Source organism: Bubalus bubalis, chromosome 5 (assembly GCF_019923935.1).
Source record: "Bubalus bubalis isolate 160015118507 breed Murrah chromosome 5, NDDB_SH_1, whole genome shotgun sequence".
In the NCBI taxonomy this organism is placed as follows: Eukaryota; Metazoa; Chordata; class Mammalia; order Artiodactyla; family Bovidae; genus Bubalus; species Bubalus bubalis.
The window spans coordinates 9,436,973-9,462,360 of NC_059161.1; the positions used below are offsets into that span (position 1 = coordinate 9,436,973).

At 38.5% G+C, this 25,388-nt stretch overlaps 1 protein-coding gene across 2 annotated transcripts in view; it reads right to left on the bottom strand.

Moving 5' to 3' along the window:
* INTS7 (integrator complex subunit 7) overlaps window positions 1-25,388 on the bottom strand; it is an 88,500-nt gene that overhangs the window by 48,743 nt on the left and 14,369 nt on the right. For both annotated transcript variants that reach the window (XM_025285434.3, XR_003109359.3), the window contains exons 2-6: window positions 14,922-15,051; window positions 13,634-13,780; window positions 12,168-12,305; window positions 5,095-5,141; window positions 569-768 (exon numbers count right to left, since the gene is read on the bottom strand). In XM_025285434.3, coding sequence (XP_025141219.2) covers window positions 569-768; window positions 5,095-5,141; window positions 12,168-12,305; window positions 13,634-13,780; window positions 14,922-15,051 — 662 coding nt within the window. The remainder of the gene's footprint in view (window positions 1-568; window positions 769-5,094; window positions 5,142-12,167; window positions 12,306-13,633; window positions 13,781-14,921; window positions 15,052-25,388) is intronic.

Genomic DNA, 25,388 nt, shown 5'->3' on the forward strand with positions numbered 1-25,388 from the left:
CCATCACTGACATTATCGTTAGGGATGCACTGTAGTTTCGTGAAACTTTCAGATTTGAGATAGGGCTCATTTCAAATTACAGCCCTGTCATTTATTCGCTATGTACCCATGTTCGGGCCTTTCTCCTCTTGTATAAAAATATACCTTCACTTAACTTGCAAGGTTCTAGCACAAGACCTGGCCTTAAGCACTCAACTCTTCCTTTTTCCACCCACCAACTCTATGCTCTGCCACGTACTCTCACCTCCACCTCATTTAATTTTTATAAGACTCCCAAGAATCAGCACTGAGAATACAACTCAAATCTTCCTCCCTACCACACCAACTCTATGCTGTGCTCTGTACCCTCACCGCCACCTCTTTTTTCACAAGACTCCCAAGAATCAATACTGTGAATACAAAGAGGGAAAAGAACAAGCAAAAGGAAATTAAACTGTGATCTTTCAAAGAAAGGGATCTCAATACTATCAAAACTTATGGGTTACTTACTTATTTTTTTTTTAGCATATTAATACTTAAAAGGCAAGTTTACTGAAGAAAAAGGAAGTTTAAAGGAAACTGAAATTACCTGCTTAGGCGTATCAACCAGAGATGAAGCTGCAAGCAGAGTGAAAGTGTGCAGAGAGACAATCACCATTCTGGTGGAAGGATAGGCGGTGACCAGCTGCTGTAGCAGCTGACGCGCGCTGGACGCCAAGATGGCGTCGTGGTGCATGTGCTGCAGGATGGGGATCAACTTCAGCTTCAAGTCTACTGGCGTGGCTAGACCTGCACATGGGAAGAACGCTTAGAGATTTCTGACCCTCATCCTGGATAATACCTCACATTCAAAAGGGCTGATTCCATTAGCAAAATGACTATTTAAAAGCAAATAGCACACTCAATGGTTAGTCGCTCAGTCATGTCTGATTCTTTGCAATCCCAAGGACTGTAGCCCACGAGACTCCTCTGTCTATAGGATTTCTCCCGACAAGAATACTGGAGTGGGTTGCCATTCCCTTTTCCAGGGGATCTTCCTGACCCAGGGATAGAACCCACTGGAGTGGGCCCTCCAGTATTGCCATGCCCTCTGCCAGGGGATCTTCCCAACCTAGGGGCTGAACTCAGGTCTCCTGCACTGCAGGCGGATTTTCTACTGCCTGAGCCACCAGGGAAGCCTGCCCTGATTCCTACCCTGTGCTCTTCTCCCTTTCTCTCTGTACCTCCTGAGAGTGAAAGTGAAAGTGGCTCAGTGGTGTCCCAACTCTTTGCGACTCCATTGACTATACAGTCAGTGGAATTCTCCAGGCCAGACTACTGGAGTGGGTAGCCTTTCCCTTCTCCAGGGGATCTTCCCAACCCAGAGATCCAACCCAGGTCTCCGACACTGCAGGCGGATTCTTTACCAGCTGAGCCATAAGGGAAGCCCAAGAATACTGGAGTCGGTAGCCTATCCCTTCTCCAGGGGATCTTCCTGACCCAGGAATTGACCAGGGTCTCCTGCATTGCAGGTGGATTATTTACCAACTAAGCTATCAGGGAAATCCTATACCTCCTAATTCCTGTTTATATACTTTAATTTTGTGTAGATAAAACTAAAGGAACAAAAACACATTGCAGGTGAATTCTTTACCACCTGAGCCACCAGGAAGTCCACGTAGTACACTAGTATTATGTTTAAATTTATATTATGCTTATATAGTATGCTTATGTAATACTATATTAGAGGTAATCAAGTTCAATACTTTTTTCCAAAAGTACTTATCTTGATTTGGGGGTGATTATTAAATTACAGGCTGATAGTAGAAAATATCCTTAAAAGGCACAGTAGAAAGCAGTCATATTTGCTGCCTCTTTCTTCCCACAGCATACCAAAACATGTACATATTCATGAACATATATACACATGCATATACACAAACTCAATGGTGATAACCTGTTATATTTACAATTTTAATTATCTCCTTCAACACTAAGTCAAGATCAGGATGTGAACAGACTATGTACGGAACAGTTGCAAAGTTCTCTGAACTTTGTGTAGCATTGCCTTTCTTTACAGCATCCACAGCTGGAATTTCATTGAGAACTGATTCCAAAGCATCTTTTCTTGTCAACACTGGAACTAAATAAACAGAAAGTCTTTGCTTCTACAGCATGGCTTAACAGTGATAGTAAACAAAACACTTTCAATCATAATGTCCTACTTATATGCCAAAAGCTAATTTATCTCTGCTGATGAGTGCTTTTTGCCACAGTGAATAACTGTTAGTGTGGATACATGACATTTCAACATCCAACAGTGGCTTACACCAACTGACTCCCTTACTGTTTGGCCGCTCTTCAAATTTAGCCAAAGCAGAGCACCCCCAGGAGATGGGAGAGAGAAGAATGTCAGAGTATTTACTTCCTGGTTTTCTCTGTGCAGGGTCAGATCAGGCCTGTGTTATGGCTGTTTTGATCCTTAAGTTACTGAATGCATTTGCAAGACCATTCTATCTTTGAACTCTTTCTCAATGGCTTTTGCTTTTTCACTCTTCCTGGTTTTTGTCCTTCCTCTGGCTGTCCTTTCTCAATCTCTTTGTATTCTCCTCTTTTATCCACACTTTAATTTCTGATATTCCTTGGGGTTGCTAATAAATTATCTTCTTCTCCTATGTACTTTCCCTGAGTGAGCTGATATAATCCCATGGCTTCTGCAATCAGCTATTTGCTTTTAAAGACTGCATCCCCTCTCATTCCTACCCCCTGAATTTCAGATGCATATGTCCCATTACCTTCTGGTCATCACCAATGGGATATCTCAGAAGTACTTTATGCTTAACAGGGCCCAAAGAGAATTTCTGATATTTACTATGAAACTGCCTGTGCAAAACTTTCCCCATTTCAAAATATGACAACCCCATCATCACAGCTTCTCAGACCCTGGAGTCTTTCCTGATTCTCTTATTTCTCTCACATTCACAACCAAATTTATTAACAAATCTTGTTGGTTTCTATCTTCAAAATATAAACCAAATCTGACAGTCTTTCCACCTCCACTGCTGTCATACTGGTTCATTTCTACCACTATCTCCTGACCGGATCATTGTAAAGTTTCCTAAGTATTGTCTCTACTTAAGAGCTTCCCCACAGCAGACTCCTGTCTCATATCCCTCCCTTCTCCTCTGCAAGCCTATTCTCAGTCCAGCAGTCAGAGGATTCATTGTGTTTACAGACACCTTTACTGAAGGTTTTGTTGTTGTTTAATTGCTAAGTCATGTTTAGGGAGACTCAAAATTTTACTTCGCAAAAACACAAGCAGCTTAAAATTTAAGGATATTTATTCCTCAAACTCACCTGCCACTTCTGTATGTTGGGCTCCAATCTTCCTCTACCTTGCCCCCATTTCTATGCTGTGCTTAGTTGCTCAGTTATGTCTAACTCTTTGCGACTCCATAGACTTTAGCCCGCTAGCCTCCTCTGTCCAAGGAGATTCTCCAGGCAAGAATACTGGAGTGGGCCCTCCACTATTGCCATGCCCTCTGCCAAGGGATCTTCCCAACCTGGGGACTGAACCCAGGTCTCCCACACTGCAGGTGGATTCTCTACCATCTGAGCCACCAGGGAAGCCCACCCCCATTCCTACCCCATTGCTTTTCTCCCTTTCTCTCTGTACCTCCTAATTCCTATTTATTTACTTTAATTTTGTATAGATAAAACTAAAGAAACAAAAATGAATCTTAAATATGTACAGTAATAGATTTCTACATATGCCTGTATCTATATTCATGTATACGCACCACTCAAGTTATACAGAATCCTCCAGCATCCTAGGAGGCTTACCTGTATAGCTTTCATCAACTCCCTTGCTATCTACCCTGTCTGTGTGGAGAGCCCCAGCAGATGGGAAGTTCAGGTCAGGTCAGGGTATTTATTCCTTGGCTCCTCTACAGGGTCACATCAAGTCGCATCCCCCTGAAGGTCAGTATTCCAAAGTGGCCTTCTGGATGTGACTCCAGGTTCTGATAAGCACTCCCTCCCCTGCAGCTCAGACAGTGCAGGACAACATCATCTTCTCTAGTCTACTCTGCCCACATCTTTGTAAATGGCTCCTTCATTAAACCCTATTTGAATTACTGCAATTCAAGTGTGACATGTTTCCTGCTGAGATGCTGTCTGATACAGCAGGTGTTCAGCAAAAACCTGCTCAATGCATGAGTGATGAAAACCTGCTCAATGCATGAGTGATGCTGCTTCTAATGAGAGCTTTCTGCAGGGCAGAAATTTTCTGCCTTTTTCTGGAGGTAGAGGGGGAAGACAAAGGAATAAAGGGAAACCGGAGAGAGCTCAATCACTATATCTTGGTCTCCAACTAAGTGATCTTACTATGGCTCCATTTCCTTTTCCATAAAAGAAGAGTATTACCTATTCAAGTCTGCCAAATTACACAATACAAAGACACACCATTTAGAAAAATACAAAAGAAGTCGTGTTCTCTAGAGTTGTGCAATGCTGTAACCCCAGAGCTTACTTTTATGACTATTATGAGAGTAAATGGGATAATACATGGGAAGCACAGTATGGAAGATGAGATTAGAATAAGGCTTTGTAGGCTACAGTAAGCAATTTGGATTTGGGTTTAGTCGCAGTTGGAAGATACTGGAGGCATATTAGCAGAGTGAAGAGAGTCCCTGAGTTTTCCCCCAGGTCAGAATATTTTCCCCCTAAAAATATGCATTTCTTACTCAAGTATCACTTGATCAGAAGTCTTCCTTGATCAAAAGATATAAAACAGAAACATCTCCCCTTCCATCCTGCCATGGACTCTAGGGACTATCCTTACCTCACCTTTCTTCCATAGCACCTGGTATGTCATAAATTGGCTCATCTATTGCTACCACCCCTTCCACCATTAGAATGCAGGTTACCCGAGGGCAAGGACTCTGCTTTGTGTAGTATTGCATCCTAAGCTCCTAGAATAGTTCTGACATTTAGAAGACACTTAATAAACATTATTTGGATGAATAAATGAATGAATAGTGACTAGCACACAGTAAGTAATTAATGAATGTTAGCAGCTATTTTTAGTATAAATACCATTAAGTCACTTCGTAACACCAAATGAAGAATACATACCTTGAATCATTTCACTGATTTTGTTACAGATTCCTACAGCAAAATCCCTTAGGAAAGAGAAAACAGTATAATCTTTAAAACCAAAAAAATTAAATTTGCTTAAGTCTTCTAAGGACTTATATAGAACACAGTGAGCTCAGGAGAAATGCAATATTCCAATCATAACTAATATTCCTAAGGTCAGGTGCTGGGGATGGGGAAAGAAATGCAACCAAAACCAAAACTCCACAAAGCAAGTGGGCTTATGCCAACACTGTCCCCACATGATATTCAAGGAAAGATGCTCTGATTTATGAGTACTGTTGCAATTTCATTACTGAATGACATTGTCTGAAATACTCAAGGTCACTATCTCAGTCTACAGTGTTTTAGGACACACTTTTAATTAAGAAAAGCTTTTGACACGCAAGCTAATCATTTATATAAACAATAAAATACACAATAAAATAATAAAATAAAACAATATACAATAAAACAATAAAATATAAACAATAAAATAAAATAAAATATTCTGAATTTTAGAAAAACAGAGTAAGTATGAAGTAGTAGAAACGCAGAGGGAAATATGGGTAGAGCCAAATTATTTAAAAGTGGCCATTTTTAGATTAAAGACCTAAATGTAAGACCAGATACCATAAAACTCCTAGAGGAAAACAGGCAGAATGCTCTTTGACATAAATTGCAGTAATATCTTTTTGGAGCTGTCTGCCAGCAAGATGGAAATAAAAACAAAAATAAACAATGAGACCTAATTAAACATAAAAGCTTTTGCACAGCAGAGGAGACCATAAGCAAAACACAAAGACAACCTACAGAATGGGAGAAAACACAAACGATGCAACTGACAACAGATAAACCTTCAAAATACACAAGCAGCTCATACAGCTCAATATCGAAAAACAAAAAACTCAATAAAAAAAAGTGGGCAGAACATCTAAATAGACATTTCTCCAAAGAAGAAAGAAGACATACAGATGGCCAAAAGGCACATGAAAAGATGCCCCTCATCACTAATTATTAGAAGTGCAAAGCAAAACTATAATACAATGAGGTATCACCCCACACCAGTCAGAACAGCCATTTATCAAAAAGTCTACAAATAATAAATTCTGGAGAAGGTGTGGAGGAAAGGGAACCCACCTACGAGGTTAGTGGGAAGGTAAACTGGTGCAGCTACTCTGGAAACCAGTACGGAGGTTCCCTAAAAAACTAAAACCAGAGCTACCGTATGATCCTGCGATCCCCGCACTGGGCACACACTCGGAGAAAAACATAATTTGAACAGATACATGCACCTCAGTGTTGACTGCAGCACTATTTACAATAGCCAAGCCATGGAAGCAACCTAAACATCCATCAAGAGATGAATGGACGAAGAAGACGTGGTATATACATACAATGGAACATAACTCAGCCACAAAAAGAAGAAATAATACCATGTGCAGCAACATGGATGAACCCAGAGATTATCATACCCAATGAAATAAGCCAGATTAGGAAAGACAAACATCTTATGATATCCCTTATACGTGGAATCAAAAAAAAAATGATAGAAATGAACTTATTTACAAAACAGAGATAGACCCACAGATATAGAAAACAGATTTGTAGTCACCAAGGGAAAGGGGGGGAGGAGGGATAAATTAGAAGTTAGGGATTAATATACACACACCACTAAATATAAACTAGACAACCAATAGGACCTACTATACAGCACAGGGAACTATGTTCAATATTTTATAATAACCTATATGGGAAAAGAATATAAAAAAGATATATATATAAAAATTTATATATATATAAAAATTGAATACTCTGCTGTATACCTAAAAATAACATTGTTAAATATACTTCAATTAAAATAAATAAAAAATTTTAAAAGTAGCCATTTTCAAAATATTATATATCTGAAAAGTATTTTCTAAGGTGTTGCTTTTGAGTCTGTTGTAACTGAAATAACACTGAATGTTGCAAAAGTTATCAGTAACATGAATGCTTGGGATAAAACTATATAATATGTAAGGAAAGATGATACAGGTAACATGATCAAACTTGGTTCTTTCAGTCATGATTCATGACACATAAGGCATGAAATACTTTCGCTCTGCAGTTCAATGGATGTCTATATAAAATATTTTCTGCCATTAAGATATTATTTTAACATTCTCTGACAAAATAAAAAGCACATATAAATTACACAGCGGCTGTCTGCAGGGTAAGCACCACGCAATCCTTAGAGTTATGAGATGAACTAGCCATTTTTTCATGAAACTCCATAACTATTCAGAAATGGCTATTTGCAGATATCTTCTAAAAAGATAAATAAAGCAAGCATGTAACTTAAAGAACAATAACTGGGTAAATTTTTTGCCAATCATAGCTTCTAAACAAAAACTAGCACTTCAGAAAACTTGTATCTGTCACCATGAGCTTGACAGCTTAATACTTAAAGCCTTTCCTGATGAGATCAGTGGTGATAACAACAAATATGATCCTTTGATATTTAACAACAAATTTGATATTTTACAATGGAAAGGGCCAACATCTGGTAGACCTGCATTAACAGAGTGAACCAATATTTCCCAAAAGACCAATGTCTAAGTTATAAAACCACACATAGGTAAGGGATGCCAACAGATTTCAATGTAATAGTACATGTTCACTGATATGGTTTTAGAGTTCACATTGCAACTAACTTTTATGAACCAACAATTTTCTGGTTCTGTTAGAGATCAAGGAAAAATATCCATAATTACCTACAAATCTTTAAAAATACTCCTCTCTTTTTCAACTATGTATCTGTGTGAGGCTGGCATTTTTTCGTATACTTTAACCAAAACAACACATTGCAAAAGAAATGGTAAATGCAGAACCAGATGTGACAATCCAGCTCGACATTAAAGAGATTTGTCAAAATGTAAAAAACAACGTCCCTCTTCCCACAAAATTGATTTTTGTTTTGGAAAAATATTTTCATAAAGATATTTTTGTGTCAACACATTAGGAATTTGTTATTCTTTAAATGAATTAATAATATATTTTAAGTTTAGGCATTTTCATCTCTAATACAGTAAATACCAATCGATGTAATCTATATAAACAAAAAAAGCTCTTTGAGGACGTCAATAATGCCAAAGAGTGTAAAGAGATTCTGATACCAAATAGTTTGAAAATTACTGCTCTGATATCAGCCTTATATTCAGTAAGAAAAAGTAAGCTCTAAATGTCTTTTGGGTACAAGGCAAGAGGTGTATTAGGTATCTATAGATGACCTGTTCAATTTCAGAGCGCTCTTGTATTTGTTATTCCTTCTGCTTGGAATATCCTTCCTCCAGATGGCTGCCTCTTCTTCAGGACTGTTTCAGCTCAAATGCCACCTCTTCTGGGAGGCTATCCCCGATCACTCTACCTAAGGAGCTTACTTAGGTCATCATCGTAATGATAAAACTACTTTATTTTTCTGTAACATTAATGAGCAGCTGAAACTATTGTGGGTTTACATAGCAACAGAGCATTCATCTTTTCCACTCCTGTATGCCTGGTGCTTGGAATAGAGTTTGGACATAATGGATATTCACTAAGTATGTCTTAACTAACTAAATAATAACTTTTTTAAAAAATGCAAAGTTTAAAAATTTGTTACGGGCCTCTAGGGTCAATCAACTGCAAATTTGAAGCCTGGAGTTTTCCTTTTTTTGGGTCTAATAATATTTTTAAAACTCTTAATGTCAGCATTAAAAACACGTTAAGAATATATAGTCTCATTCGCTGAGACTGAAGAATAATCTGATTCTCCAGCTTCCTCCCACCCCAAGTGCACATCTGACAACACCGGTCGCACGTTCCTGCACCATCACTGTCAGCTGGTACCCAGGAGCAGTTACCCTTTCCGATGCTGTGCACAGTCCAGTCCACCAGTGACCACTAGAGGTCACCACTCTGCTTGACAATGCCTCCAGGTTCCTGAAGTCATTGGGGTTTGCAATTCCTCCTCTGGGACTCGCTCTTAACAATTAAAACCTTTCTGGTGGCACAGCGGTCAAGAATCCGCCTGCCAATGCAGGAAATGCAAAAGAAACAGGTTCAATCCCTGGGTCAGGAAAATCCCTTAGAGAAGGAACTGGCAACCTGCTCCAGTATTCTAGCCTGGAAAATTTCATGGACAGAAGAGCCTGGCGGGCTATAGTCCATGGGGTCACAAAGAGCTGGCCACAACTGAGCAAGCACACCCTCAGAACAAGTTACCTGTGGTTATGGTAGCAGACAGGTAGAAACAGGATTAAATCAATTTTTAAAGCTTTTTTTTGGTCAACTACTCTAAGATCCCAAACTAATAAAGATAGTAAGATAAAAATCCATCTGTACTGGTTGAGATATCTGATCTCAAACCAGGTCATCATTTCTGAGCGAAGTGCATGCATGTGTGTATGTGTGCGTGGTTGTTCAGTCGTGTCTGACTCTTTGTGACCCCATGGATTGCAGCCCACCAGGCTCCTCTGTCCATGGAACTTCCCATGGTAAATGCTAATCTGGAAAAGGTGTATTTTCTTGATTTTCACTCTCTAATACATTCTGCTAAGTACTTCAGACTTAACTATTGCACTAATTTGGTATGTTTAAACATCACAAATCACAAGTATACCATATTGAAGCCTGGTATATTAAAAACTGCTTCTATATAAACTGTTAAATGTTTACTGGTCATCAATTCTATAAATGAAGAATCATGTTGTTCCTATGTTCAGATCAGATCAGTCGCTCAGTCGTGTCCGACTCTTTGCGACCCCATGAATCACAGCACGCCAGGCCTCCCGGTCCATCACCAACTCCCGGAGTTCACCCAGACTCACGTCCATCGAGTCAGCGATGCCATCCAGCCATCTCATCCTCTGTCGTCCCCTTCTCCTCCTGCCCCCAATCCCTCCCAGCATCAGAGTCTTTTCCAGTGAGTCAACTCTTCACATGAGGTGGCCAAAGTACTGGAGTTTCAGCTTCAGCATCATTCCTTCCAAAGAAATCCCAGGGCTGATCTCCTTCAGAATGGACTGGTTGGATCTCCTTGCAGTCCAAGGGACTCTCAAGAGTCTTCTCCAACACCACAGTTCAAAAGCATCAATTCTTCGGCGCTCAGCCTTCTTCACAGTCCAACTCTCACATCCATACATGACCACAGGAAAAACCATAGCCTTCACTATGTTACTTAGTCTTAACCTTTTCCAAGATAGATCAGAAATTCCACAGCTGATAAAATTAGCTTCTGATAATAACACATGAGAAAAACTGAGACAAAAATGATTTTCGTAAGCACATTCTAATACTAAACCACAAATTTATCATCTATATTTAGAAAACTATTTTTAGAGCTACTCCAAGGACACACTTAATTGGACAGATTTAAAGTACTCACACCTTGACAGTGTGATAAATATTCATCAGATATAACTCTTAACCAATAAAAGTAATTTTTAAAAAGTTCTTGCAATACCCATGGACTCTCAGTAAGAAAAAAAATGCCAATTTTCAAAAGCACAAATAGGGATCATCTTTACTTAGATATTTCTCTTCCTCAATTACTGTCACACCTACTACTTTCAATCAGTAAATAAAGACTACACAGTTTACGTTCTCTAATCTCCTTTTCCAATGAATAATCCTGGAATTCTGAAGGTTTGATAAGAGCAGTTGAAGAGATGAATGAGCATATAATTAAACTATAAAGATCGTTGCTGCTGCTAAGTTGCTTCAGTCATGTCCGACTCTGTGCGACCCCATAGACGGCAGCCCACCAGGCTCCCCTGTCCCTGGGATTCTCCAGGAAAGAACACTGGAGTGGGTTGCCATTTCCTTCTCCAATGCAGGAAAGTGAAAAGTGAAAGTGAAGTCGCTCAGCCGTGTCCGACTCTTCGCGACCCCATGGACTGCAGCCTACCAGGCTCCTCCGTCCATGGGATTTTCCAGGCAAGAGTACTGGAGTGGGGTGCCATTGCCTTCTCCTAACTATTTCAAGTCTTATCCAAATTTAGCAGAGGCTCTTAATATAAATGCTATTTTTACATTAAAAAATTCATTAGTCACCTGATTATAAAACCAAAATTTGCTCCTAGCAGGATATTCAGAAATTTGTAAAAAAGAAAATAAAAATAAGATAATATCTTCACTCAGAGACAATATTTCAATACATATCCTAAATACTTGCTTTTCAAATAAATCTGTAATATCATATAACCTATTATGTAACCTGTTTTCAAATATATTTCTAAAATAAATCAGTTATAAAAGCTGACATAGTATTTCACTGTATAATCCTATTTATCTTACTGGCACACTCGTTGGAATTTGTTACTAATTTTTTTTGTTATTATAACCCTATAACTAGCATCCTTGCAAGTAAGTATGAGTACACACTGATGATTCCTTAGGATAAATTCTTATAAGTGGATTTTCTAGGTCCAAGGGATGTACAAAATACATATTACCAAAATGCCCTCCAGAAAGCAGTGTTATTTTCACATCATCAGTCAGTAAAAGAAATAGTATTATTTTTTAGAGAGGATAATCCAGTAAGTCAAACACATTAATAAAACTATGGCCAATGTTTCATCAAAAAATAATATATATATGGAGAGAGAAATACTATTTTATAAGATAATAGATTATGATACCCCTAAGAAGTTAAAATTGGTTTCAATTCCAGTTATTATCTCTGTCAAACTGCAGACTTGAGAAGATAGTAAGAAAAGAATAATTCAGTATTAGGACAGTATAGGTTTGGGGAAGACACCTCAATGGACAAAGCTTCTGCTTCCCAATGAAGCCTTCCCCAACTATTCTAATCTCAGGCTGATCCTGTCCTTCTGGGAACTTTAATTTCATTTACAGTTAATGCCAACATCTGTACTTAACTCTTCTGTTTTATGGATTAAGTCCTGTTTTCCCAACATGATAGAAACACCCTTGGAAAATACATCTTGCCGTTTACATTTTTCTATATCCCTTAGTGTTTACATATATAAATGAGCTATTCTTTCAAAACCTCTTCTTGGGGAGCCAAACTATAAAAGGCCTAGACTTACTTCGACTGTGCAGAGAAGTTAGCGGCAGCAAAAACAGCAGCTTCAACTTCTACATTATCATGTGAATCCAGACTCTGCCGAATACTATGATGAGCATTCTTCCTCTCAGGAATTATTGATGCCAGACTTCCCAACATCCTACGCAAACAGAGAAACCCAAAAAGAATGGAAATACAGTAAGTTCAAGGTCAGAAATGGAAGAAACAGGCAAAGCTTACCAAAACTAAAGTTTGTAGGCCAGTCCATAAATCTCAGGTTAATGACATATCAATTTTAGAAATTAGTGACTCAAATTCTGTAAACATTTTTCCATACTTCAACATGTAAGAAAAATTAACATGGTTAATTTAACACAAGCAAAAATTTAAAAAAAAATCACCTTGAAGTACATGCCAAGTACCAAAGAGAGTCCAGGAAAACAAACTTTTGAATTATTAAAGCATCAAAATGCCAATTTTCCAATGTTGTATAAAGAAGTCCATTTTAGCAAAGTATTAAGAGTCCAATATTTTTACTATTAAGCAGACCCACAAAGTAAAAATGTAAGACTTCCCAGTCTTTTTTCCACATCAGTAATTACTTGTATCATGATTTTCAAATCTCTCAACATCAGGAGAAGCAGAGGATGTCCCCTGGAGCTCATATCAGAATAGAGGAAGGTATAGTTTAGGAAAGTGAATTTCAAAAATCCAAAGTTTACACATACTAATTTCATAGATGACAGACCTAAAAAGAGGATATGGTTCAAGCTGGTTTTAAGGCTTACGAAATGAAATTCTACCAAAATTTTTTTAATGCCAAGAAAGAAAAGGAAATGCTGAAGAAACTAAGGTGGTTGTACCTGGCATTCTCCAAGGAGTCGAGATATAAATTATCATATATAAAAATGAGCACATAACCAAAAATGAATACAGAAAACGGACATGAAACAGGAAGAACAAGGTCAGAAAGGTAAAAGTTCAAAATAAGCATGAGGCTTCCCTGGTGGCTCAGAGGTTAAAGCGTCTGCCTGCAGTGCGTGAGACCCAGGTTCGATCCCTGGGTTGGGAAGATCCCCTGGAAAAGGAAATGGCAACCCACTCCAGTATTCTTGCCTGGGAAATCCCATGGATGGAGGAGCTTGGTAGGCTACAGTCCACGGGGGTCACAAAGAGTCGGACATGACTGAGCAACTTCACTTTCTTTCTTTCTTTCAAACCATACTTACATTTGAGTTAACAGATCAGAACATCTACCTACAAAAGGAGTGTCTGAAACATAAGTTACCAAAACTGTATCACAGACGGTTAGCTCTAAAGCATTTACAGATTGGGATGGTTACCATATTTTCTCATTGACTCTTACTAGGAAAAACAAAAATGAATTCTTAATATTCAGAATAACAGAAGTAAATGTACGGCCTTTTGGGGGTATAGAAATACAACTCAAACAATCTTGTGGTGACTCAGTGGCGTAACAGAATATACCGGAGTGTGATGGCTCTTGCAACAGGGTCATTACTATGAATCACAGAGAAAATTCTCTTCACAAACTCATCCACATTTAGGATCTTCTCCAAATGCTTCTCACTTTGTTGGGTAACTTTAAGAACACAAAGCCTCAGGAAATTGTTTCTAGGAAGAACCACAGATAAAATGAATTAGACCACTTTAGGAAAGTAATATTTAATTAGGAATCAAAGCAACACAAATGATATTAATAAATTTTAGCAACAGGCCAATGTTTTTCAATCTTAACATTCTGTTTTACCACAGAAACAGTCAAAAGTCTGTACAGTCATCCTGTGATATCCTCAGTGTGCAGGGGAACTGATTCCAGGACGAGCCCCCCACCAAACCCAAATCCTTGGAGACTGAACTCCCTTCTGTAAAATGGCACAGTGCCTGCGCATCCTTTCACATAGTTTAAATCATCTCTAGATTACTTATAATACCTAATACAATGCAAACGCTATGTAAACAAGTATAAGTACAATGTAACTAGTGGCCAGTGGGTGGCAAGTTCAAGTTTTGCTTTTTGGAACTTTCTGGAATTATCTTCCCACATATTTTTGACCCATGGTTGGTAGAACCGATGGATGCAGAACCCTGAGATGAGCACTAAGCATAAGCAGTTAGCAGAGCCTGCAGCCCTACAGGAAGGCACCCAAACAGCCGTAATGTAGAGAGAAGCCTGGGAGCCAAACTCAATCTCCTCAATCCTACTAGAACCAAGAAGATGGTCTTCCTCCTCTCAAGCTAATTCTACAGCTTCTTTTCTGCAAGTCTGATTAGGTGTGTGTGTAAACACACGAGTATATGGAGAATGGTGGAAAGAAGTGGGAGAGGGAATGGCATAGAGAAAGAACAGGTATATATTCAGGCTTTGCTTACATGTTTCAGGCACTTCACAGTTCTCATGTAACATGTAATCTCATGTTATAAAAATAAATTGTTAAATCAGAAACTTCTCAAAATGAACTGCACAAAGCCACAGATATTTCCAAAATACACAATTATATATCAAGGTTGTCTTTCATTTTGAATTATCCTGTCCCCCAAAGAAATAAGTACTCTCTGCCTTATACTCTACTTTGGCTCAAAATGCTATTAAATTTCACACTAAAATTTGTTGTGAATTTCCATGTGTGTCCACTAAAATGGTAAAAAACCATCATGTGGAAGTCCTAAAAGGCAAAAAGAATACACACTATAATATAAAACAAAGAAATGTGAACAAAGTGCTTTAGGGCACCAAGGGCTTAAAAAGACTTACCCAACTCTGAAAACATCAGCTAACTTTAGGAATGCAGAATTGATGAGAATGGGGAATGGATACTTCTGAAAGAGCCTGGGAAAGCGGACAACTGCTTCACACTGTTCACCAAGCTTGCCAGATCTTAGACCTATGGAAACCATTAAAAGGAAAGAACAGATTAGAAATTTTTGACTATAGTAAGGCAAAAACAACAAATACCAACATAGTATTACAGACTAAAATTATTTACACAGTAAAATTACAATCATTCTTAACAATTAGATAAAGTACAACAGTAGCTCGTTATGTTTTCAAAAATAAAAACGACATATGAAATAGTAATTTTGGCAAGTGCCACCTTCTTAAGATATAATGAAAGAGAAACTTTTTTTTTAAAAGGTTGACTTGATAGAATATTTGGGGCCACAAGTAAATTTCAACAAATATGCAAGGACTGAAATCATATTATGTATGTTCTCTATTACAACACAATGGAATTAAATTAAAAATCAGTAAGAGAAAAATATTTTAAAATGTTCAAATATACTGGAAATTAAGCAACACAGTTATTTAAAAAACCCAATAAGATGAATCATTGAAAGAATTATAAGTATAAAAGAAGAAATCAGAAGAGAAATTTAAAAGAGGAAAAAAAGAAAGAAACTAAATCCTTAATTTGCACCATATACAAAAATTAATTCAAAATGAACCACAGACGTAAGAGTAAGACCTAAATTATGAAGCACATAGAATAAAGGAAGAAATCTTTGTATGCTTGTATTATGCAAATAATTCTTAGATAAAACACAAAAAGTGGGCTTTTTAGACTAAAAGATTAAAAAATGATAAGTTAAAAGTTCATAAAAATTTAAAACTTATGCTGTTCAAAATATACTTTTCTGAGAATAAAAAAACATGCCACATACTGGAAGAGATATTTATAGAACATGTATCTGATAAAGGACTTCATCCATAGTTCTTTTTTTGTTGTTGTTCTTCAATTTTATTTTATTTTTAAACTTTACATAATTCTATTAGTTTTGCCAAATATCAAAATGAATCCGCCACAGGTATACATGTGCTCCCCATCCTGAACCCTCCTCCCTCCTCCCTCCCCATTCCATCCCTCTGGGTCGTCCCAGTGCACCAGCCCCAAGCATCCAGTATCGTGCATCGAACCTGGACTGGCAACTCGTTTCATACATGATATTTTACATGTTTCAATGCCATTCTCCCAAATCTTCCCACTCTCTCCCTCTCCCACAGAGTCCATAAGACTGTTCTATACATCAGTGTCTCTTTTGCTGTCTCGTACACAAGGTTACTGTTACCATCTTTCTAAATTCCATATATATGCGTTAGTATACTGTATTGGTGTTTTTCTTTCTGGCTTACTTCACTCTGTATAATAGGCTCCAGTTTCATCCACCTCATTAGAACTGATTCAAATGTATTCTTTTTAATGGCTGAGTAGTACTCCATTGTGTATATGTACCACAGCTTTCTTATCCATTCATCTGCTGATGGACATCTAGGTTGCTTCCATGTCCTGGCTATTATAAACAGTGCTGCGATGAACATTGGGGTACACGTGTCTCTTTCCCTTCTGGTTTCCTCAGTGTGTATGCCCAGCAGTGGGATTGCTGGATCATAAGGCAGTTCTATTTCCAGTTTTTTAAGGAATCTCCACACTGTTCTCCATAGTGGCTGTACTAGTTTGCATTCCCACCAACAGTGTAAGAGGGTTCCCTTTTCTCCACACCCTCTCCAGCATTTATTACTTGTAGACTTTTGGATCACAGCCATTCTGACTGGTGTGAAATGGTACCTCATAGTGGTTTTGATTTGCATTTCTCTGATAATGAGTGATGTTGAGCATCTTTTCATGTGTTTGTTAGCCATCTGTATGTCTTCTTTGGAGAAATGTCTATTTAGTTCTTTGGCCCATTTTTTGATTGGGTCATTTATTTTTCTGGAGTTGAGCTGGAGGAGTTGCTTGTATATTCTCGAGATTAGTTGTTTGTCAGTTGCTTCATTTGCTATTATCTTCTCCCATTCTGAAGGCTGTCTTTTCACCTTGCTAATAGTTTCCTTTGATGTGCAGAAGCTTTTAAGGTTAATTAGGTCCCATTTGTTTATTTTTGCTTTTATTTCCAATATTCTGGGAGGTGGGTCATAGAGGATCCTGCTGTGATGTATGTCAGAGAGTGTTTTGCCTATGTTCTCCTCTAGGAGTTTTATAGTTTCTGGTCTTACGTTTAGAACTTTAATCCATTTTGAGTTTATTTTTGTGTATGGTGTTAGAAAGTGTTCTAGTTTCATTCTTTTACAAGTGGTTGACCAGATTTCCCAGCACCACTTGTTAAAGAGATTCTCTTTAATCCATTGTATATTCTTGCCTCCTTTGTCAAAGATAAGGTGTGCATATGTGCGTGGATTTATCTCTGGGCTTTCTATTTTGTTCCATTGATCTATATTTCTGTCTTTGTGCCAGTACCATACTGTCTTGATAACTGTGGCTTTGTAGTAGAGCCTGAAGTCAGGTAGGTTGATTCCTCCAGTTCCATTCTTCTTTCTCAAGATCGCTTTGGCTATTCGAGGTTTTTTGTATTTCCATACAAATTGTGAAATTATTTGTTCTAGCTCTGTGAAGAATGCTGTTGGTAGCTTGATAGGGATTGCACTGAATCTATAGATTGCTTTGGGTAGTATACTCATTTTCACTATATTGATTCTTCCAATCCATGAACATGGTATATTTTTCAATCTGTTAGTGTCCTCTTTGATTTCTTTCACCAGTGTTTTATAGTTTTCTATATATAGGTCTTTAGTTTCTTTAGGTAGATATATTCCTAAGTATTTTATTCTTTCCGTTGCAATGGTGAATGGAATTGTTTCCTTAATTTCTCTTTCTGTTTTCTCATTATTAGTGTATAGGAATGCAAGGGATTTCTGGGTGTTGATTTTATATCCTGCAACTTTACTATAGTCATTGATTAGTTCTAGTAATTTTCTGGTGGAGTCTTTAGGGTTTTCTATGTAGAGGATCATGTCATCTGCAGTGAGAGCTTTACTTCTTCTTTTCCAATTTGGATTCCTTTTATTTCTTTTTCTGCTCTGATTGCTGTGGCCAAAACTTCCAAAACTATGTTGAATAGTAATGGTGAAAGTGGGCACCCTTGTCTTGTTCCTGACTTTAGAGGAAATGCTTTCAATTTTTCACCATTGAGGATAATGTTTGCTGTGGGTTTGTCATATATAGCTTTTATTATGTTGAGGTATGTTCCTTCTATTCCTGCTTTCTGGAGAGTTTTGATCATAAATGGATGTTGAATTTTGTCAAAGGCTTTCTCTGCATCTATTGAGATAATCATATGGTTTTTATTTTTCAATTTGTTAATGTGGTGTATTACATTGATTGATTTGCGGATATTGAAGAATCCTTGCATCCCTGGGATAAAGCCCACTTGGTCATGGTGTATGATCTTTTTAATGTGTTGTTGGATTCTGATTGCTAGAATTTTGTTAAGGATTTTTGCATCTATGTTCATCAGTGATATTGGCCTGTAGTTTTCTTTTTTTGTGGCATCTTTGTCAGGTTTTGGTATTAGGGTGATGGTGGCCTCATAGAATGAGCTTGGAAGTTTACCATCCTCTGCAATTTTCTGGAAGAGTTTGAGCAGGATAGGTGTTAGCTCTTCTCTAAATTTTTGGTAGAATTCAGCTGTGAAGCCGTCTGGACCTGGGCTTTTGTTTGCTGGAAGATTTTGGATTACAGTTTCAATTTCTGTGCTTGTGATGGGTCTGTTAAGATTTTCTATTTCTTCCTGGTCGAGTTTTGGAAAGTTGTACTTTTCTAAGAATTTGTCCATTTCTTCCACATTGTCCATTTTATTGGCATATAATTGTTGATAGTACTCTCTTATGATCCTTTGTATTTCTGTGTTGTCTGTTGTGATCTCTCCATTTTCATTTCTAATTTTATTGATTTGATTTTTCTCCCTTTGTTTCTTGATGAGTCTGGCTAATGGTTTGTCAATTTTATTTATCCTTTCAAAGAACCAGCTTTTGGCTTTGTTGGTTTTTGCTATGGTCTCTTTTGTTTCTTTTGCATTTATTTCTGCTCTAAGTTTTAAGATTTCTTTCCTTCTACTAACCCTGGGGTTCTTCATTTCTTCCTTTTCTAGTTGCTTTAGGTGTAGAGTTAGGTTATTTATTTGACTTTTTTCTTGTTTCTTGAGGTGTGCCTGTATTGCTATGAACTTTCCCCTTAGGACTGCTTTTACCGTGTCCCACAGGTTTTGGGTTGTTGTGTTTTCATTTTCATTCGTTTCTATGCAAATTTTGATTTCTTTTTTGATTTCTTCTGTGATTTGCTGGTTATTCAGCAGCGTGTTGTTCAGCCTCCATATGTTGGAATTTTTAATAGTTTTTCTCTTGTAATTGAGATCTAATCTTACTGCATTGTGGTCAGAAAAGATGCTTGGAATGATTTCTATTTTTTTGAATTTACCAAGGCTAGCTTTATGGCCCAGGATGTGATCTATCCTGGAGAAGGTTCCATGTGCGCTTGAGAAAAAGGTGAAATTCATTGTTTTGGGATGAAATGTCCTATAGATATCAATTAGGTCTAACTGGTCTATTGTATCATTTAAAGTTTGTGTTTCCTTGTTAATTTTCTGTTTAGTTGATCTATCCATAGGTGTGAGTGGGGTATTAAAGTCTCCCACTATTATTGTGTTGTTGTTAATTTCTCCTTTCATACTTGTTAGCATTTGTCTTACATACTGCGGTGCTCCCATGTTGGGTGCATATATATTTATAATTGTTATATCTTCTTCTTGGATTGATCCTTTGATCATTATGTAGTGACCATCTTTGTCTCTTTTCACAGTCTTTGTTTTAAAGTCTATTTTATCTGATATGAGTATTGCTACTCCTGCTTTCTTTTGGTCCCTATTTGCATGGAAAATCTTTTTCCAGCCCTTCACTTTCAGTCTGTATGTGTCCCCTGTTTTGAGGTGGGTCTCTTGTAGACAACATATGTAGGGGTCTTGTTTTTGTATCCATTCAGCCAGTCTTTGTCTTTTGGTTGGGGCATTCAACCCATTTACATTTAAGGTAATTACTGATAAGTATGATCCCGTTGCCATTTACTTTATTGTTTTGGGTTCGAATTTATACACCGTTTTTGTGTTTCCTGTCTAGAGAATATCCTTTAGTATTTGTTGGAGAGCTGGTTGGTGGTGCAGAATTCTCTCAGCTTTTGCTTGTCTGAAAAGCTTTTGATTTCTCCTTCATACTTGAACGAGATCCTTGCTGGGTACAATAATCTGGGCTGTAGGTTATTTTCTTTCATCATTTTAAGTATGTCTTGCCATTCCCTCCTGGTTTGAAGAGTTTCTATTGAAAGGTCAGCTGTTATCCTTATGGGTATTCCCTTGTGTGTTATTTGTTGTTTTTCCCTTGCCGCTTTTAATATTTGTTCTTTGTGTTTGATCTTTGTTAATTTGATTAATATGTGTCTTTTTAAGTATGTCTTACCATTCCCTCCTGGCTTGAAGAGTTTCTATTGAAAGGTCAGCTGTTATCCTCATGGGTATTCCCTTGTGTGTTATTTGTTGTTTTTCCCTTGTTGCTTTTAATATTTGTTCTTTGTGTTTGATCTTTGTTAATTTGATTAATATGTGTCTTGGGGTGTTTTGCCTTGGGTTTATCCTGTTTGGGACTCTCTGGGTTTCTTGGACTTGGGTGATTATTTCCTTCCCCATTTTAGGGAAGTTTTCAACTATTATCTCCTCAAGTATTTTCTCATGGTCTTTCTTTTTGTCTTCTTCTTCTGGGACCCCTATGATTCGAATGTTGTAGCGTTTAATATTGTCCTGGAGGTCTCTGAGATGGTCCTCATTTCTTTTAATTCGTTTTTCTTTTATCCTCTCTGATTCATTTATTTCTACCATTCTATCTTCTAATTCACTAATCCTATCTTCTGCCTCTGTTATTCTACTATTTGTTGCCTCCAGAGTGTTTTTAATTTCACTTATTGCATTATTCATTATATATTGACTCTTTTTTATTTCTTCTAAGTCCTTGTTAAACCTTTCTTGCATCTTCTCAATCCTTGCCTCCAGGCTATTTATCTGTGATTCCATTTTAATTTCAAGATTTTGGATCAATTTCACTATCATTATTCGGAATTCTTTATCAGGTAGATTCCCTATCTCTTCCTCTTTTGTTTGGTTTGGTGGGCATTTATCCTGTTCCTTTATCTGCTGGCTATTCCTCTGTCTCTTCATCTTGTTTAAATTGCTGAGTTTGGGGTGTCCTTTCTGTATTCTGGCAGTTTGTGGAGTTCTCTTTATTGTGGCATTTCCTCACTGTGTGTGGGTTTGTACAGGTGGCTTGTCAAGGTTTCCTGGTTAGGGAAGCTTGTGTCGATGTTCTGGTGGATGGAGCTGTATTTCTTCTCTCTCCTTTCCAAGAGTTGGGTTGCTTTTCTGGGTGCCTGATGTCCTCTGCCGGCATTCAGAAGTTGTTTTGTGGAATTTACTCGACGTTTAAATGCTCTTTTGATGAATTTGTGGGGGAGAAAGTGTTCTCCCCGTCCTACTCCTCCGCCATCTTGACTCCTCCCTCCTCATCCATAGTTCTTATGTCTCTAGAAAACTCAGTTTTTTAAATGGGCAAGATATGAAGAGAAATTTCATTAAAAGGGAAATATGGATGGCAAATATAAGCACATGAACAGATGCTCATCATTATTAGTCATCCAGGAACTATAAATTAAAAACAACAGTAAGATACCACTACACATCTACTAGAATGGCAAAAAATTCCCAGTCCATCAACTGGTGAATGAATAAACAAACTGTGGTACCTCCATACTACAGTCTCCTACTCAGCGTTCAAGAAACTAAGATCATGGGATCCGGTCCCATCACTTCATAGCAAATAGATAGGGAAAAAAATACAGACTTCATTTTCTTGGGCTCCAAAATCTCTGTGGACAGTGACTGCAGCCATGAAATTAAAAGATGTTTGCTCCTTGGAAGAAAAGCTATGACAAACCTAGCTGCTGCTGCTGCTGCTGCTAAGTCGCTTCAGTCGTGTCCGACTCTGTGCGACCCCATAGACGGCAGCCCACCAGGCTCCCCCGTCCCTGGGATTCTCCAGGCAAGAACACTGGAGTGGGTTGCCATTTCCTTCACCAATGCATGAAAGTGAAAAGTGAAAGGGAAGTCGCTCAGTCGTGTCCGACTCTTCGTGATCCCATGGACTGCAGCCCACCAGGCTCCTCCATCCATGGGACTTTCCAGGCAAGAGAACTGGAGTGGGGTGCCATTGACAAACCTAGACAGCATATTAAAAAACAGAGACATCATTTTGCCAACAAAGGTCCATCTAGTCAAAGCTATGGTTTTTCTAGCAGTCGTGTACAGATGTGAGAGTTGGACCATATGCAAGGCTGAATACCGAAGAATTGATGATTTCAGATTGCAGTGCTAGAGAGGACTCTTGAGAGTTCCTTGGACAGCAAGATCAAACCAGTCAATCCTAAAGGAAATCAACCCTGAATATTCATTGGAAGGACTGATGCTGAAGCTGAAGCTCTAATACTTTGGTCACCTGATGCGAAGAGCCGACTCACTGGAAAAGACCCTGATGCTGGGAAAGATTGAGGGCAGGAGGAGAAGGAGGCAACAGAGGATGAGAAGGTTGGATGGCATCACCGACTCAATGGACATTAGTTTGAGCAAGCTCCAGGAGATAGTGAAGTTCAGGGAAGCCTGGGGTGCTATGGTCCATGGGGTCAGGAAGAGTCAGACACAACTTAATGACAGAACAGCAGCAGCAAAAAAAAAGGAACCCGTTACTGATGCGACAACATGGGCGGATCTCAAAATCACCGTGCTAAATGAAAGAAGTCAGACCCAAAAGACTACTGCATGACTATATATTATATGACATTCTGGAAAAGGCAAAACTATGAAGACAGAAAGTGGAAAACGGCTGCCGAAAGCTAAAGAAAGACTGACCACAAAGGGGCACGATGAAGTTCTGGGGGTGAAACATTCCAGGCAGTGGCTTCATGACTACTTACATTTGGTAACTTTTTTACACACAAATTATGCCTCAATGAATGATTCCTTTTTTTCTTTTGGCTGCACTGCTTATGGGATCTTAATTCCCAGACCAGGGATTGAACCCAGGCCCTCAACAGTGAAACCGTGGAGCCCTAAATGCTGGACCACCAGGGAATTCCCTCAATGAATTTGATTTTTCAAAAATTCAACAAACAGTTAATGTTCAATCCTTAAAAAAATCCATTAAGAATGAATGTCCTGATATGAAATTAATAGTATCACCTCAAATAATTCTTTTATTATTTTGCCACTTATAAAATGCTGATTATATCTGCACAAGAATAAGTGCCCAAGAATACCTCTGTTCAGTAAAGTTTGCTCATTGTTTAAAAATGACAAAGGAAATATCTGGGGTTAAAACAAGGAATGTCGCTCGCCATTCAGTCCTATGAGGAATGAGTCACTGACCTACAGTACACCCTGAAAGGAATTCAGTTTAAAGAACCAGATGAGGCACTCTGTGTTTTAAGGAAAACAGGCCAAACATGCCCTTAGGCAGTTATATTTCAGGGGGAAAAAATTTATCAACCTGGAGTCCTGCATTTTCCCACACTTAGAAAAGCACTGAAGTCATTAACTGAGATGTGTGTTCCTTGAGACTGTCAGTAACCTACCGAGATATCTGCCGGCTTGCACATACTCCTTAGTCAAAATTGCACGATACACTGACCTCTCCCCCTACGTCTTCAGAGCGATTTCTCAAAGCTTTCTGGAAAGCTGTCTCCAGGGCTATAGTCCTCAGTGAGACATTGACTGAAACTGAACTCACCGCTCTTACACTGTGCGGCTGATTCCCAGTGGACAGAGGGCTCTTTCCTGGGTGCCTCTTTGTCTCATTGTGGAAGACTTACAAAGTAAATGTGCACATGCAATTTCTACAACTTACTAATGACTCAAGTTCTGTAGGCACACTCAGGTTAGTTATCTGGTACTTGGAACGTATTTCCTCATAGGAAAAAAATAGCACCATCAGTACTTAACAGTAATCTAATGGCTGCTTATAATAAAAGTTCCTAAGGGAAAATTAATCCAAAATTAATTTCTGAGATATTCAGAACATATCCCTTCTTTGTCTGCTCCCCTCTCCCTACACACCTCACTCACCAACTTCCATACACACAAGAACTGCCACTGGGAGCTCTTGGAGTCTTCTTCCCATTAAATGCACTAAGTGCCAATAGAGACCTTCTGGTTGACTAGCAATGGCTCCTGACGCCTTGAAAAGGCGGTCAAGGGACACAAAGCCAGGGCAGTGAAGTGAAAGAAAGGCAAGCCTCAAGACAGAGGTGAAGGCACAGAAGGGAGAGACGTGTGCTTGTGTACATGTGCCGGGGGAACCCAGAGCAACTGGGTTTCCTTCCTTCTCTCTCTCTCCCTGTTAGAGTGATGCACATGACAGCAAAGTTCTGTTTGTAATAAATTAACCTTAGTTGGGATGAAAAAGGGAAAGAAGGAAGTAGTCTAGGTACAAGGAGTCTCCTCAACAGAATATGATCCACTTTACCTTCCCGTTAAAACTGAATCTCAGACCAATTTATTTAAACGGATTCAAAATGTACCAAAGATAATTTTGCATCTGCCAGAGAAATATTCTGATTTCTCTAGTGTGGTCAATTTTTATTCAAGATAGACATTTATTCCTATAACAGAGCCTTGGGCACATGAGCTAAAGAACAGTAAATGTCTTGTTTATTTTCTGATATGAGAGTCTTAGGAGAGAGGAAATGAGAAGGTAGGGTGCAAGAGAGAGAAGCGTATTCAGTTCAGTTCAGTTCAGTCGCTCAATCGTGTCCGACTCTTTGCAACCCCATGAACCGCAGCACGCCAGGCTGCCCTGTCCATCACCAACTCCCGGAGTTCACCCAAACTCATGTCCATTGATGTCGGTGATGCCATCCAACCATCTCATCCTCTAATGTCCCCTTCTCCTCCTGCCCTCAATCTTTCCCAGCATCAGGGTCTTTTCCAATGTGTCAGCTCTTCACATCAGGTGGCCAAAGTAAAGGAGTTTCAGCTTCAACATCAGTCCTTCCAATGAACACCCAGGACTGATCTCCTTTAGGATGGACTGGTTGGATCTCCTTGCAGTCCAAGGGACTCTCAAGAGTCTTCTCCAGCACCACAGTTCAAAAGCATCAATTCTTCAGCGCTCAGCCTTCTTCACAGTCCAACTCTCACATCCATACATGACCACAGGAAAAACCATAGCCTTGACTAGACAAACCTTTGTTGACAATGTCTCTACTTTTTACTATGCTGTCTAGGTGGGTTATAACTTTCCTGCCAAGGAGCAAGTGTCTTTTCATTTCATGGCTGCAATCACCATCTGCAGTGATTTTGG